This window comes from Nelumbo lutea, chromosome 7 (assembly GCF_056320005.1).
Source record: "Nelumbo lutea isolate HS-2025 chromosome 7, American lotus-T2T, whole genome shotgun sequence".
NCBI lineage: Eukaryota > Viridiplantae > Streptophyta > Magnoliopsida > Proteales > Nelumbonaceae > Nelumbo > Nelumbo lutea.
Window position 1 is genome coordinate 28,156,106 of NC_142690.1, and position 15,991 is coordinate 28,172,096.

Here is a 15,991-nt window from a genome sequence, read left to right on the forward strand (position 1 = left end):
GTGAGATCACTATGGAAGTATTCCTTCGCATTGTTTGACTAGAAGATATGGATTTCAGTTTGGAACTAAGTGAACACCATGCATTGAAAGTCTTTCACAAATTTTGGCACTTCATCTCTAGATCGCATAGGGTAAACCCAAGTGTATCTAGAGTAATCATCAATCAAGGTAATGAAGTACTTATATCCAGCCTCAGTAGGTAGAGTAACAGGGCCCCAAACATCAGAATAAACAATATGAAATGGAAATTCAAATCTTTTATTTCTCAAAGGTAAAGAACTTCTACAATGTTTACTCAATTGACATGTCTGACACTGTAACTAACTCACTGACAAGGACTCAAACAACTTTGGGAACATAATTTTTAATGACTCGAAAAAAAGATGACCAAGACGACTATGCCATAAATAGGCTTGACTTTCACTGGACAAACTCATGGACTCTGTAGCCAAAAGACCAGCTTTATTCTCCAACACGTAGAGACCATCGACCATGCTTCCTCTACCAGTCATCTTCCCCGAGGCCACATCCTGAAACACACATGAAGACGGAAAAAAAGTGACTGAACAGTTCAAGGAGTGAGTTATACTACTAATTGACAGCAAACTTATAGGTAATTTCGGATCATGCAGTACATTAGAAAGGGTAAGGCCGAGTGGAAGAGATATGGTACCTTGGCTAGCTATGGTAGAGAAAGAACCATAAGCTAGTCTCACCTTATCTCTCCCAGAGAGAAGGTTATGTGTCTGAAATAAACTTGACTTACCGGTCATGTGGTTTGAGGCTCCGAAGTCAATAACCCAAGGAGAATCAGTGGTATGACATGACACATGAAAGGCAGTGGCAGCGTTACCTGATGAAGACGTGAAAGATGTAGATGGAGTAGGACCAGAATCCATCTGGCGGAGAGTCCTACCATACAATTCCAAATGGTCACGGAAAAAGTTGATAATTTCTTCCTTAGGGTCAAAAAAGTTTTGGAGAAATAGAATAGTGCCGGCGGCGCCAACTTCTACTATATTATATAGGGCGGCAGAAATAAGAAGGGAAAAGACCCTTGTGCCCCTGCTATAAGTGAGTACAGTAACAGAAATAACAAAAAATAAAAAAACACTTTAACTAGCCAAACAAACCCTAACACAAATAACTAAATTATTTCAACAGCAACCAACTATTCCATTGTAGATTCCTTATCATCCTCTTGAACTATAGCTACATTTTCATTTTCACCCTTTTCATTGTTCTTAAATTTAGGAGGCTTGAATTGAGTGTCTATTTCCAACATATTTCCTTAGTGTGCTTAGGTTTATTACAATAATCACTCCCTTTTGACTTTACTCCAACATGAGCATAAAGATCTGTAGTAGCATTCTGAAGATGTACTTGCAATAATCACTCACTACTGATCATAGAGTATGCTTGAGACAAAGTAACTTCATCCTTTGCAAGTATATTCTACCAAACAATATCATATTCTCAGTTGAGCCCTGTTAAAACTCAAACACTTTGTTTGTCTCAACAAGCTTTTCCTACCATAGATATTTTGGCATCTATGTTACTTTGACAAATATCTCTTGTAAATTAATCTCCTTGTTAGAGTCAGATTAAGAGAGAGGGCGAGAGAACAATTTGGTGGATGTGTCAAAAGTGACAGTCAACCCTAAAGAAATAGTATTTATATTCTAAAGTAAAAGGGCCAATCTATCCTTAATGTACAAGTAACAATGTACAAAAGAATTATGAAGATATAATGTACAAGGAAATGTAAAATTACAAATATAACCCTCTGTTAACTCTCTTTATCTCTCCACTCCCTCTTAGACTGATGCCTAGGAATAAGCATTAGTATGCCCATAAGAAACATGTGTCGTGCTTGTCGAGAGATATATTGTATTTGGGTTTTTGGTGGTCACAAGGGTATATTTGTAATGCTGATAAGTTTTGGGGACTTGTATGTATTTATGGGAGGAAGAGGGGCAAGTTGAAAATTTTGGTATAATTTGACCTTTTGCTTATTTAAACCATTGGTTGTGTGGGATTAGGGTGGAGTTAGAGTAGATATTTTGTTGTGAGTCTGTAGAGAGGTTAGCTATGTATCTCTTGTTCTCATAGTGGATATTTTTCCCTCTCTTTCCATGGATGTAGGCTATCGAGCCGAACCACATTAAGCCTTGGTGTTTTCTCTATTTCCTCTTCTTATTTTCTTCTTGATTTGTTATTTTGTTCTATGTTAGTTGACAATGCCAAGTCACCACTTTCGTCAATAGGTCAACAAGTTGGAGGCTAGAGGACACATATGGAAGAAAGATGGTGTCAGTAGGGAAGAGATCGCAAATGAAATGGCAATCAACTTCGATATGCTTTGTGTGCTCATGGAAAACAGGGTTGGATGTGATTTTTTATTGAACTGACATAACCTGCAAACAGAGGAATAGAAGGTAGTGGCTCATATCATGTAGGAGAGCCCTACCGTGTAGAAGAACTGAAGGATAGTTTTGTAATTCTACTATATTTTATTATTCTTTGTAATTCTACTGTACTTTAGTGTACAACTCTTTTATTCTCTTCGAAAGAACAATCTTGTCCATTTACCTAAGATTAATATAAATATCTCTTTTTTGGGTTGGTTCGATGAGATTGATCAACCTTAACAGATCTGAACCTCTGTCGCATCTCTTGCTCTTTCACCTTCTCACGAATAGACATGGTATCAGAGTAGGCTGCTCTCTGATCCTTATCTCTTCCTTTTTGATCAGTTTGAGAACTTTAATCATTGCCGATTGACTCTGGATTGTTTCAATCTCTCCAAACCTATTCTTTGTGTTTTGCGCATCTATGGAGAGAGATTTCATTAGAACTCTCTCGTATGACATCTGTTTGTAGTAAGAATTGAAAGGAAGTGTCACCTAGGCCCTCTCTCGTGTCACATCTTCTCCATTTGTTGGAACTTGGACAATTTCTAGTAATTGTAGGAGGTCTCTATTATCAGTTTCTTTGACTCTCATAGTTTGATTACTACTTTATATCTTGATTTGATCAATTTTTACTTTGTTTCCTTTTCATTATGGCTCTGAAAAAGAATGAATTTATTTCTGTTAAGTTCAATGGGAGCAACTATGCTCTCTGGAAGTTTCATTTTCAGTATTTTGTTGAAGGGAATGGCATGTGGGGTTATATTGACGGTTCCACTTCCATGCTTGACACCAATGACGTCAAAGGATTGAAACAGTGGAGAATTGAGAATGCTTAGGTTACTTCATGGATACTTGGGTCTATCTCAATGGATGTCATTATTTCAATGACAGGTCTCAAATTTGTCCATGACATGTTCGAATACCTTGAAAAGGTATATCAGCAATCGAATATGTCTAGGCAATATCAAATTGAAATTGATATTTTCTCCTATGTTCAAGGGGAGAAGCGGATTTAGGGGTACTATGCAGGATTTGTAAATCTCTGGGCTGAATACGAACTGGCTCACTTTGGGGATCTGTCTACAGACTGTTGTGTGAAGACTATGAAGAAGCATCTCAATAAGAGGAAGACCATGCACCTTAGGCCTGATTATGAAACTCTACGCTCCAGTTAGACCTGTTCATGGGTCGGGCTCGGGCTTGGATTTTGCCAAATTTTGAATGAGGCCTAGCCCAAAGCCTGAGCCCGACACTCCATAGAAGATTCAATGGGAATTGGAAGAGAAATAGATGGTGGCAACGCAAACAACTCCTCTGAATGCTCCCCCTCAGGAGAAGCACCAAAGAAAGGAACAGACTCTGCAAATGTGACATCTCTAGAAACAAAGTGAGTGCCACGAATCGGATCAAAACAACAGTATCCCTTCTATTTGGAGGCATATCCCAAAAAGACACACCTGTGTGTTTTAGGCTCAAACTTATGTCTTTCATGACTGTGAACATGAACATAGCAAGTGCACCCAAACACTCTGAGAGGAGATCCTCATTAGGGAAAAGCAAGCTAAAGGGAGTTTTAAACCCTAGAACCCAGGAAGGCTTTCCGTTTATCAAGTATGCAGCTGTAAGGACAGCATCCCCCCAAAACTTAACAAGAACATGGGAAGCAAAAAAAAAGGCTCCTTGCAACCTCAACCACATGTCTATTCTTCCTTTCCGCCACTCCATTTTGTTGAGGAGTGTAGGAACAGGAACTCTGATGAATAACTCCAAAGGTATCAAAGTAGGAGGAAAGACTCTTCTCAAAATATTCCTTTGCATTATCAGATTAGAATATTTGGATCTGAGTGTTAAACTGGGTAAGTATAAGTTCATGAAAATTTTGTACAATATTTGGTACTTCATCTCGAGATTTCATGAGGTAAATCCAGGTGTAACGAGAGAAATCATCAATGAAAAGAATGAAATATTTGTAACCCCTCATAGGAGGTAAATGATATAGCCCCCGCACATCAAAGTGCACAATGTGGAAAGGAGAAACAAATCTTTTATTACTTACGAAAAAAGATTGTTGACAATGTTTTGCAAATTCACATGACTCACAATAAAGACTCAATAGGGATATTCCCTTAAACATTTATAGAAACAAATGACTCGAAGCTGAAAAAGACAAATGACCAAATATGAAATGACATATCATGACTCTATCAATTGACTCTGATAAAATAGACTCCAAAGCTACTCCACTAGGTAATATAGAACTTTGATCAGAGGCATCCAGCAAGTATATCCCATTCGCCTCATCGCCACTCCCAATCGTCCGCTGAGACTTCAAGTCCTGAAAAACACAACAAGTAGGAAAGAAGGTTATGTTGCGGTTCATTGATTTTGTTAAACTACTAATAGATAAAGGTTAGTGCTAAGTTAGGGAACATGAAGGACAGGGGATAATACAAGTGAGTCAGAGGCTCTAACATCCCCCTTGCCAGAGATGGGAGCAAGAGACCCATCAGCAAGAGAAATCTTCTCTTTACTCAAGAGGAGCTGGTATGAACAAAAAAGGTTGGGTAAGCTAGTCATATGGTCAGATGCACCAGAATCTATGATCCAAGGAATTCTACGATTACCTGAGGCTATAGCATGATTTGCAGAAGCGCAAATACCTGAATGGGCAAAGGCGGATGTAGAGGGGGTACTTGAGGAGGAAGATGCAACAATAGACTCCAAGTGATGTATTAATTTCCCATATCTCTCAAATTCTGCCTTCACTGCTGCCAGCTGTTCCATAGCAGATTTTTCTTCACTTTCAGATACTATAGCAACATTTGCATTCTTGGGCTTTCCAGACTGACCACCCTTCTTAAAATTGTTGTTGTTCTGAAACCTTTTTGGAAAAAGATCTAGATGAAGTTTCCAATAAGAATCCTTCGTATGTTTTGGCTTCTTGCAATATTCACATATCTCCTGCTCACTTCATTGCTCACCATCCTGAGCAAGTGAGACTTCATCCTTGGCCAGAATATTTTGCCTTGTAATATCAAATTCAGGATTGAGTCCTGTAAGGAATTCAAACACTCCGTTTCTTTCCACAAATTTTCTGAAAGTTTCTGCATCTTTGGTGCTTTCCCATACGAATGCTTCCATAACATCTATCTCCTGCCATAGTGACTTCAACATCGAATAGTAGATAGCCACACTCTTCTCCCCCTGTTTTAAATTTTTCACAACATTCTTCAGTTTGTAGGCCCTTGCAACATTTAATTTCTGAGAGTATGTTACTGTCACACTATCCCAAATCTCCTTGGCTGAAATCATCCACAAATAGTGTTGACTTATTTCGGGCTGCATAGAATTTAGCAACCACCCAATAACTATGTACTTATCCTGCATCCATTTCTCATATGTAGGATTAGTCTCTTTCGGCATCTCCTTACTACCCGTGAGAAACCCTAGTTTACCTCTACTACAGACATGGATCTTAATAGATTGTGCCCAAGAAAGGTAATTTGTTCCATCAAGTTTAATTGTAGTCACTCCTGTCAAAATGGAATCTACGGGACCAACCCCTGACATCGGGATCTGCTTCATCTCACTTCCAGATTGCTCCATCAATCAAACAAAAATCAAAAAACAATGTTTCGACCTTTATGGACCAAACTAAGGTCAGTCAAACACTCAAAAGTCCCAAAACTATGGTTTCACCATACCTGGCCTCCGGAGAGAAAGAAGAGGTAGCCGCTCAAACCAGAGCAATCCAAACCACTTCCAACTGTAGCTGCCCACTTTTGGAGACAAAAAGGAAACCTCCAAGCCTTGAGCGCCACACCCAAACAGCCTCTTCAACCCATAGCTAGAAACTTTCTAGTCGGCTAGGGTTTTGGGAAAAATTCTGCAGTCCCACTTTCTTGGCAATCTTCGGCCAAATTCTAACTCTCCAAACCCTCTACCAACTAGGCAAACAAGATCTCTAATTGATTAGCAATTTATTTCTCCATACACCTTTCAATTAAAAAAAGTGTATGGGGAAAAAAGAAAAAAAGGAGAAAACGAAGGAAGACCTGCTTTGATACCAAGATGTGATTTAGACCAATAAAATTAGCAGAAATATTTAGATTAGAGCAGAAGGAAGGAATGAAGAAGAGGAAGACAGCAAGAAGAAGAAGGAAAAATGGAGAAGAAAGGAGAAAGAAAGGAGGAGTTTGATAATCTCCTCTTTCCCCTACTCTAATCTTTTATTAAACTTACTTAAGTTACATAATTTACAAGGACGCCCTTAAGTAGGCATCCACACCAGCAAAAACACTTAAAAAAACAAAACAAAATCTAAAGGACCATAAAGAAAGAAGGCCCACTAAGAAAACATAACAAGAAGAAACTAATAAGAATGACACTAAAGGACTAGGGCTCATTTGGCCCAGTCTCTCTATACATCATTACAAGAAATTGGAGCATAGAAATACAAAAGTTGAAGTAGTTCCTAGCGAAGTGAAAGATCTGGGTCCACTAAAGTACTTTCTTGGAATTGAAATTGCCCGCTCAAAAAGAGGCATCTTCATCTCTCATAGGAAGTACACTCTTGATATGTTACAAGACACAGGCAAGTTAGGTGCAAAGACAAAAGATACTCCCATGGATGTTGATCATAAATTGGGCGATTGTGATGGTGAACCTCTAAAAGATGTGAAATAGTTTCAAAGGTTAGTGGGAAGATTGCTTTATTTGTCCATGACCCGTCCAAACATTGCTTATTCAATTGGGGTCTTGATCCAATTCATGCATTCCCCTAAGAGACCACACATGGAGGCAGTAGAAAGTATTCTTAGGTATTTGAAACAGTATCGAGGAACATGTTTGCTATCTAGTAAACATAATCATTTGAAGGTGGAAGTCTATACAAATGTTGATTGGGCAAGTGCTGTGGATGATAGAAAGTCCATGAGTGGGTACTGCACAATTGTGGGAGGAAATCTAGTGACATGGAAAAATAAAAAACAAAGTATCGTAGCAAGGTCAAGTGTTGAAGTAGAGTATAGGGCTATGGATCACGGGGTGGCCGAAGTACTTCGGCTAAAAAAACCTTTTAGGGGAACTTGGTGTTACTGTTCACAATCCTATGTCTCTTTACTGTGACAATAAGGCAGCCATAAACATTGCCAATAGTCCAGTCCTGTGCGAGAGGACCAAACACATTGAAGTGGACAAACACTTTATAAGGGAAAAAATGGAAAAATGAGATATTTGTGTTCCTTATGTCAACTCCAAGGAACAACTAACTGATGTTCTCACAAAAGGGCTTCCGTACTCATGGCACAATGAATTGTGTGACAAGTTGAGCATGATAGACATATTCAACCCAACTTGAGGGGAGTGTTGTTAGTGTTACTCTTTATCTCTGTTGTTAGTATGTTGTCAGCCTAAGATGTTGTTCGCTTGTTTTTTTCTTCTTTTAATTAAGTTATTATTAGGGTGTGCAGCCAAAGGTATAAGTGTAATCTTACTTCTTTTATTTTTGTTATGTTATTATAAATGAGAAGTTGGGCACCGCCAGCAATACTTTTGACTCCCAAACTGTCTTTCCCTCTCTCATCTTCTCTTCTCCTCTCTCTCCTCACTCTCTTCTAGAAAGAAATCACTTTCCTTATTTTTCTTATGTTCATTATTGGTAATCTCCTTTTATTATTTGTTATTGATCAGAAAGAAATGCAAAAACTCCTAAAATTGGGGCATAGCCTTACTAGGGCAGCAAAACCCCAAGGAAATGGAAACTAAGAAGCATGAGTGAAGTGATAAAATGATTTAAAAGAAAAAGTAAACAAATAAAAGTCCTCATCATGTCATTCCATGCAATGCTATCCAAGCTTCTATTTGAAAAGAAACCATAGTTCTTAGGTGGTCTTCAATAGCACTTAGCATGCCTCCAAATGCTGAAATAATTGCTTTCAATTGCTGATCTGCATTTTTGGATACACCTTCAAATGTCACCACTATAGGATTGCCTATGTGCCTATCCTACCTTCAAACATGGTCGGAGGTAGTAGATGATATTTAATAGAACAAAATACCCCTTATAATTTCTTTTATTTTCTATTTATGTTACCATTTTCACTTATTTGAACAATTACTATTATTTTCAATGTACTACTCAACATACTACAATTATTTATAATTATTCATCATCATATGATTTGTTTATTATATGTTGTCTTTAATTTTTTAATATTAATAATTTAGATTATGCAAATAGTTGTTAATAACTTTTAATGTTGTTTTGTAATATTAATTATTTTTCCAATTAAAATTTTCCTTTATCATATATGCTTGTATTACATTTAAAATCCTTTTAATTTTATTAATAAATTTATTTTTAATAGCGAGTATATGAAAATTTAAAATAAGTATCTAATTTAATGCTAATTAATTTAACTTATGTGTTTTATTTTTCTTTATTAATTATAATATATATATATTATATTTGTTAGCATTTTATAATTGTTAAATATATATTAATTAATAATAATATATATTTGTTTATTTATTTATTTTATATGATAAAATTCAGACCTGCACCAGAATTCTATTAGAATTAGAGGAAGATTAGAGGAGATAGAAGAGAGAAGAAGAGAAGAAAAGAAAGGAGAAAGAGAAAATTGGTTTGAACAATAGAGAAAAGTCACTCTCTCTAGTCGGCCAAGTTATATCTATATGTTTCTATTAAATAAAATAAAAGACTATTATGTCCCAACTTAAGTATGGGACACATCACTTAACATAAACATTACATATCAGCTTAAACATGAATAGGAGTAAACTACCCCTATGCAGTCGACACTAACACTCCCCCTCAAGTTGGTGAGTTATATATCATATAGTCCCATCTTGTTACATATGTAGTCCACTCTTCCCCAACTCAACCCTTTGGTGAACAAGTCTGCCCATTGACTTCCTATGTTAACATATGCAGTATCTATCACTCTACTAAGCACCTTCTCTCTCACAAAATGACAGTCAACTTCTATAAGCTTTGTTCTCTCATGAAACGCTGGATTAGAAGAGATGTGGACTGCAGCTTGGTTGTCACAATAAAGTTTCATTGGAGTGTCAGTCGAATATCCCATCTCCTGTAGAAGATTTTTAAACTACACCAATTCACAAGTGGTATATGCCATGGCTCTGAATTCAGATTCTGCATTGCTTCTTGCCACAACTGTCAGTTTCTTACTTTTCCATGTCACCAAATTACCCCGACAGAAAGTACAATAACCTGTAGTGAACCTTTTGTCAAATATAGAACCAACCCAATCAGCATCGGTGTGTCCCTCTATTTCAAGATTTCCTCCACTCTTGTATATCAAGCCACGACCAGGAGCTCCCTTCAAATACCTTACAATCATTAGAACTGCATCGCAATGTGGAACCCGAGGTTTCTGCATAAACTGACTCACCACACTAATTGCAAATGAAATATCTGGCCAAGTAATGGTTAGGTAGTATAGCTTACCCACCAACCGCCTATACCTTCCAGGATCTTCAAACTCCTCATCCATATCATTGCTCAAATTGGTACTTGGTTCCATAGGTGTTTCAGCTAGTTTGGCACCTAACAATCCTGTCTCCTCAAACAAATCAAGAACATACTTCCTCTGGCACAAATTAATACCATGCTTAGACCTTGCTACTTCTATCCCCAAGAAGTATTTTAATTTACCAAGGTCCTTTGTTTGAAAGTGCTCTTGTAAAAAGGTTTTTAGCCTATCAATCCCCAATCTATCACTACTAGTAATGACAATATCATCTACATATACCACCAATAAGATCTTCCCAGCATGCAAATCATGGTTGAATATTGAGTGATCAACCTGACATTGTTTCATACCAAACTTCTTTATCACTTCACTGAACCTACCAAACCACGCATGGGGGGATTGTTTAAGTCCATAAATGACCTTCTTTAGTCTACACACCTTACCATCCTCCCCCTGAGCAACAAACCCCGATGGTTGCTCCACATAGACCTCCTCAAGGAGATCACCATTTAAAAAAGCATTCATGATGTCAAGCTGAAATAGAGGCCAATCATACAAAGCCGCTAGAAATATCATAACACGATCTGAACCAATTTTAGCAATAGGAGAGAAGGTCTCCGTGTAGTCAATACCATATGTTTGGGAATATCCTTTGGCAACCAATCTAGCTTTCAATTGCTCTATACTACCATCAAGTAAATACTTAACAGTGTATATTGACTTACAACCTACAACACGCTTACTAGGAGGGAGAGTGATGAGATCCCATATATGATTATGAGCTAAAGCAAAAAGTTCTTCCATTGCATGGCACAACCCTGGAGAGGCAAGGGCTTCCTAAACATCCGTAGGAACAGAAATAGAAGACAGTAGAGAAACAAGCTGGTGATGGAAAGCAAAACGGTGAAAGACAAAAACATAATTAGAAATGGGATGAAGTGTGCAATTGCGTTTACCTTTCCACAAGGTGATAGGATGATCAAGGTCAGGAACAAGGGGTGTGGCTAGTGTGGGAACAATTGTCGGATCTGTCAACGGTGATGAAACTGGAGGAGGAGCTGGCACATGTCGTTGATGCGTATACACTCGACGGATGGGTAGCCATTCAACAAGAAGCTACACCGGAGGCAAAGACTTAGTCACAACTGGAACAAGTGGAATAGGGTCCTCAACGAGAACTGGAAGAGGAGGAGGAGGTGAGGAAGAAGAGACATCATCTGACCCAAAGAAAAACAGAGTAGACTCAAAGAAAGTAACATCAGGACAAAGGAACGTCGAGAACTAGGGTTATAACACTTATACCCTTTCTGGATCTAGAAATAGCCAAGGAATATACACTTAATGGATCATGCATCTAATTTGTCCATTCTAGGTCTAAGATTATGAACAAAACATATACACCCGAAAACCTTGGGAGTAAGAGGAAACGAAGACAAGGTAAGAAACAAAGTGGTGAAAGGAGAATGACCTTTAAAGATGGGCATGGGCATCTAGTTAATTAGGAAACAAGATAAAAGCACAGCATCACTCCAAAAATTTTTGGGTACATTTATATGGTGCATAAGGGACCGAACAGTTTCCAAAAGATGAAGGTTTTTTCTCTCATCCTCCACATTTTATTATGGGGTGTAAGTACATGAAGTTTGACGGATAATGCCATGTTGTTCCAAATACTCCTAAAACGGTGTATAAAAGTATTTTCGGCCATTATCAGAACGAAGAATCTTAATGTGTACACTAAATTGGTTGCAAAATTCAGCACAAAATTTTTAGAAAATGGAAAAGAATTCACTCCTTTCTTTCATTAGGTAAAGCCACGTCATCCTTGAATAATCATCAACAAAAATAACAAAGTATTTATAACCATTGCATGACACTATTTTATTTGGACCTCAAATATCTGAACGAACTAAAGAAAAAGGTGCCAACATACGATTATCAACCCTAGGACTAAAGGGAACACAATGATATTTCCCCAATTGACATGACTCATAATCCAAAACAAAAAGACGGCTCAACAATGGATAACCAAGTCTATAATGCCACTGAAGAGGAGAAAAACATGTCTAAAGAGCTATTGATGAACCACCACCACCCTCAAGATAATACAATCCACCAACTTCATGCCCTCCACCAATCTTCATCCCCGCCTTGAGATCCTGAAAAACACAAGAAGAGGGGTAAAAGGTGATAGAGCAATTAAGAAACTTGGTTAGCTTACTAACAGACATAAGATTAAAAGGGAATTTAGGAACATACAAAACTGAGGACAGAGATAAAGGGTCTATGTCAACATTACCAACACCACAAATGGAGGGTGTGGAACCTTTAGCAAGGGTAACAGAATGTGATGTGGAACACTGTGAAAGGGAGGAAAACACAGTTGGAGTCTCAATCATTGATCAGAAGCTCTAGAGTCGATAATCCAAGAGGTCGGTTTGGAAGCCAGACAAGCCATACCTGAATGTACGAGAGTAGTTGTATTCTATTGAGAGGTGGCCTGGATAAACCGTTCATACTCATCATGTGGGACATTCATCATCTCCTTCCCGGAGACATCCGTAGACGTAGAGGGCATCTGATCATCTTGTTGGCTATCTTGTTTTGAACTACCATCACTGGCCACTACATGATTTTCCCAAGTTGAAGGTGGGCCATGCAAATCATAACAAAAGTTAATGGTGTGCCCTTCCATACCACAATGTGTACACCTCCTTAGACCATTACTACATCCTCTACCACAAGCTCCCCCTGAATCTCAACCTCCAACACGTCCACCACCACCACTATGACCATACATGGATCCACTACTACCACTACGACCGGGCTGAACTCCCCGAACTCCACCTCTAACACCACGGCCTCCCCCTCTCGTCACTACAAAGGCAAACCTATTAGAGATATAAGAATTCTCTGTGGGCCCAACAAAAATCCTTTGAAGATGGGAAAATACCTCTTCTAGAGACGAAAGAGCTGACCTTCCTAGTATTTGTGCTCTCACTGGTTCATATTCAGATTTCAACCCTACTAAAAATCTGGTCACATCTGGTTGTTGTCTCTATTGTTGCTGAATCTTAACATCAAAAGTGAGGGGATAGTACCATTCAACTCATTACGAAGGTTCCTCATGCAAGCATAGTACTCAAGATTTTGATTACCCTATTGTAAATTAAAGTACTCTTGATAAAGCTGATATACTCTAGTAGTATTGTCTTGTCCCGAGTAGAATTTCTTGGCATGATCCCAAATCTCTTTGGTTGTATCTAGGAACATAAAATTCACTCTAATCTTGGGTTCCATACTATTTCGTAACTAGGTCATAATCTGTGCATCTTCTTGTTCCCAATCATTATACTCCAGAGAGTCAGCAAGAGGTTTTTCTTCTCTTACATGCTTCACGTTCTTCTTAGCTCTAAGAAAGACCTCTACAGATTTCGCCCAAGGCACATAATTCTCCCCATTCAACTTGATAGAAATCATCTGAACATTAAGTAGTCGATGGGAACCATAACACTAGATTTGTGTTCACCACTATCTCCCATATCTAAATTTCTCCTTTTTTTTTTGTATATCAAACTTCTAAATCACTTTTCACTACACTGCACACTAGTGAAACCACCTACAGTCACAATTTTCAGCAATACCAATCGCTGATTTCTTCACTTTCAGCAACACAATACTACCACACAACTACCTGAATACACACGATATCACTAGCAACTCACCAACCACTCGATTCACACTAAAACACGCATATGTCCCACCTATTTGATCACCAAAAACCAACCTAACGCTCAACTATCCACTGCACCACCTGAAACAGCCCCCTCCATACCATCGATTAGAGGACTTCCTACAAACCACCACAAACACACATAGGTCCCACCTATTTGATCACCAAAAACCACATTGACAGGAGGCATGAAAACCTCCAAAGGGAAAGGGCGACCGCTCCTTTTCAGCCCTTTTCCCTATCTCCAACAAATGATGAAGAAAATTGTAAAACCCTAGGCTGAATGGCAATATGACAGAATTCTGGGCAGACCTGATTTTGTCACAGTGGCTCTGATACCATGATAAAGTTCAGACCTGCACTAGAATTTTGTTAGAATTAGAGGAAGATTAGAGGAGATAGAAGAGAGAAGAAGAGAAGAAGAGAACAAAAGAAAGGAGGAGAAAACTGGTTCGAACAAGAGAGAAAAGTCACTTTCTCTAGTCGGCCAGGTTATATTTATATGTTTCTATTAAATAAAACAAAAGAATATTCTGTCCCTACTTAACTATGGGACACATCACATAACATAAACATTACACATCAGCTTAAACATAAATAGGAGTAAACTACCCCTATACAGTCAACACTAACATTAATAAAACTATCATTAAATATTTTAATAAATTAATTTATTTGTATTCCATTTTTATTCAAGGTTATATGATATGCCTCGTACCATATCAGTAGGTTTCTAATCCACCTGTTTAAAGGTGTTTTCAAGAACCCATTTGTTTTATTTATTAAATAATATAAAATATTTATAAAAATGAAATTTTGAGAAAGAACTAAAAAATTAAAAGCACATGGTTTAAAACACCGATACACCCCTGCCAATATACGAAGGTGTATCGATACTTTGAACCATGTTTTTAATTAGAAGAATTAATTTATTAAATACTGTGTTACTTAATTTATTAATAAATTTATTTATTTACTAAGTAATATTTGATATATAAACAATTATGTGAAAAAAAAATTACATAAAATTCAATGTTAACAGAAGTAGAATAATCAAATAGATTCATCCATGGAGTCAAAATTGTAAAATAGTCAATTTTCAAGAGGTTACAACATTGAAATTACTGAACAATTTCACTACACTTAGAGCCATGCTTAGTAAACTTTTTATGTTCCAAAGATCAGGGTTCAGATTTACATGCTAACTTAGACAGCCATTACAAGGCTTAAGTGGACTACATGATCAAGCCAAATAAAGAGGCCTCCACTTGGGTCCGCACACACATTCAAATTTAGCTTGCATTTGCATAAGCTTTAGAATTTGTGTTTTCAAATCCCTAAAGCACAAAGCCCCAATTATGTTCTTTGTGTTTTGGGGTTTAAAAGTATTATGGCTTTATACAGCTATTATAAAGCTCAAAAGAAGAAGCTTATTCCAACATAGGCTTACTTGGTTAAAAAAGGCAAACTATGAATTTTCTAGCCACAATATCAAGGACTCTATGAGAATTTAAACATCAAAGTCTAACATAATTTAACAGCAACAATGTAAGCAAATATAAAATTAACTATTGCAATGAGGTGCAATATTTGTATATTGAAAAAAATTCATGACCATGCATGTGCATCACACGCTTATATCCATGTTATCCTATAGGATAGTAAAACTAGAAAGAGGTGATTATGTCATGGTCACTTACAATAAAGGGAATGAATGCTAACCAAAAATATGTATTCCAACCTGCACATATGAATAAGAAAATGACACCTTAGAACCTATGATTTCATCTAAGTTGCCAAACATAAGACTCAAAGTGCATGAAACCCATGTATCTTGAAAAATGAACCAAACAAGATTACATTATGCTTTCTTGATTATAACATTAGACATCAATGGAAAAAAATGGTGGATCCTGTATTCTCTTCTTACAAACTTCATACTTATACAATGACAAAAAGAAAGTGGTAGTAAGAATGTTCTTCCTAGTTTTCATATTAAATTGTAAAATTTATAGAACTTCTTTTCCTATTTGAGTTGTGAGACAAAATTGAATGAAGTCATTTTTAAAAACATTATTTCAGTAAACTATTAACCTTCACGGAAGATGCAGAGGAACTGCAGAGGAAACAAATTAACGAGGAAAAACAATTGGCAATATATTTCATCTGAAATAAAAAAAAAAAAAATAATCAACACTTTTATGGTCTATTTATCGTGAAGAGTAGCATACCATGTACATTCAGCAACAAGAAAATAAAGACAAATAACCAAAGATACCATCTGCAGTGAGATAAATGAGAAATGATTATAACCAGAGATAGAA

The 15,991-nt window shown here is 37.2% G+C and overlaps 1 protein-coding gene across 2 annotated transcripts in view; it reads right to left on the reverse strand.

The window, feature by feature from the left end:
* LOC148845869 (MLO-like protein 1) overlaps nt 1–15,991 on the reverse strand; it is an 84,617-nt gene that overhangs the window by 22,848 nt on the left and 45,778 nt on the right. For both annotated transcript variants that reach the window (XM_088952970.1, XM_088952971.1), the window contains 2 exons: nt 15,899–15,948; nt 15,368–15,408 (listed from right to left, as the gene is read on the reverse strand). In XM_088952970.1, coding sequence (XP_088809096.1) covers nt 15,368–15,408; nt 15,899–15,948 — 91 coding nt within the window. The remainder of the gene's footprint in view (nt 1–15,367; nt 15,409–15,898; nt 15,949–15,991) is intronic.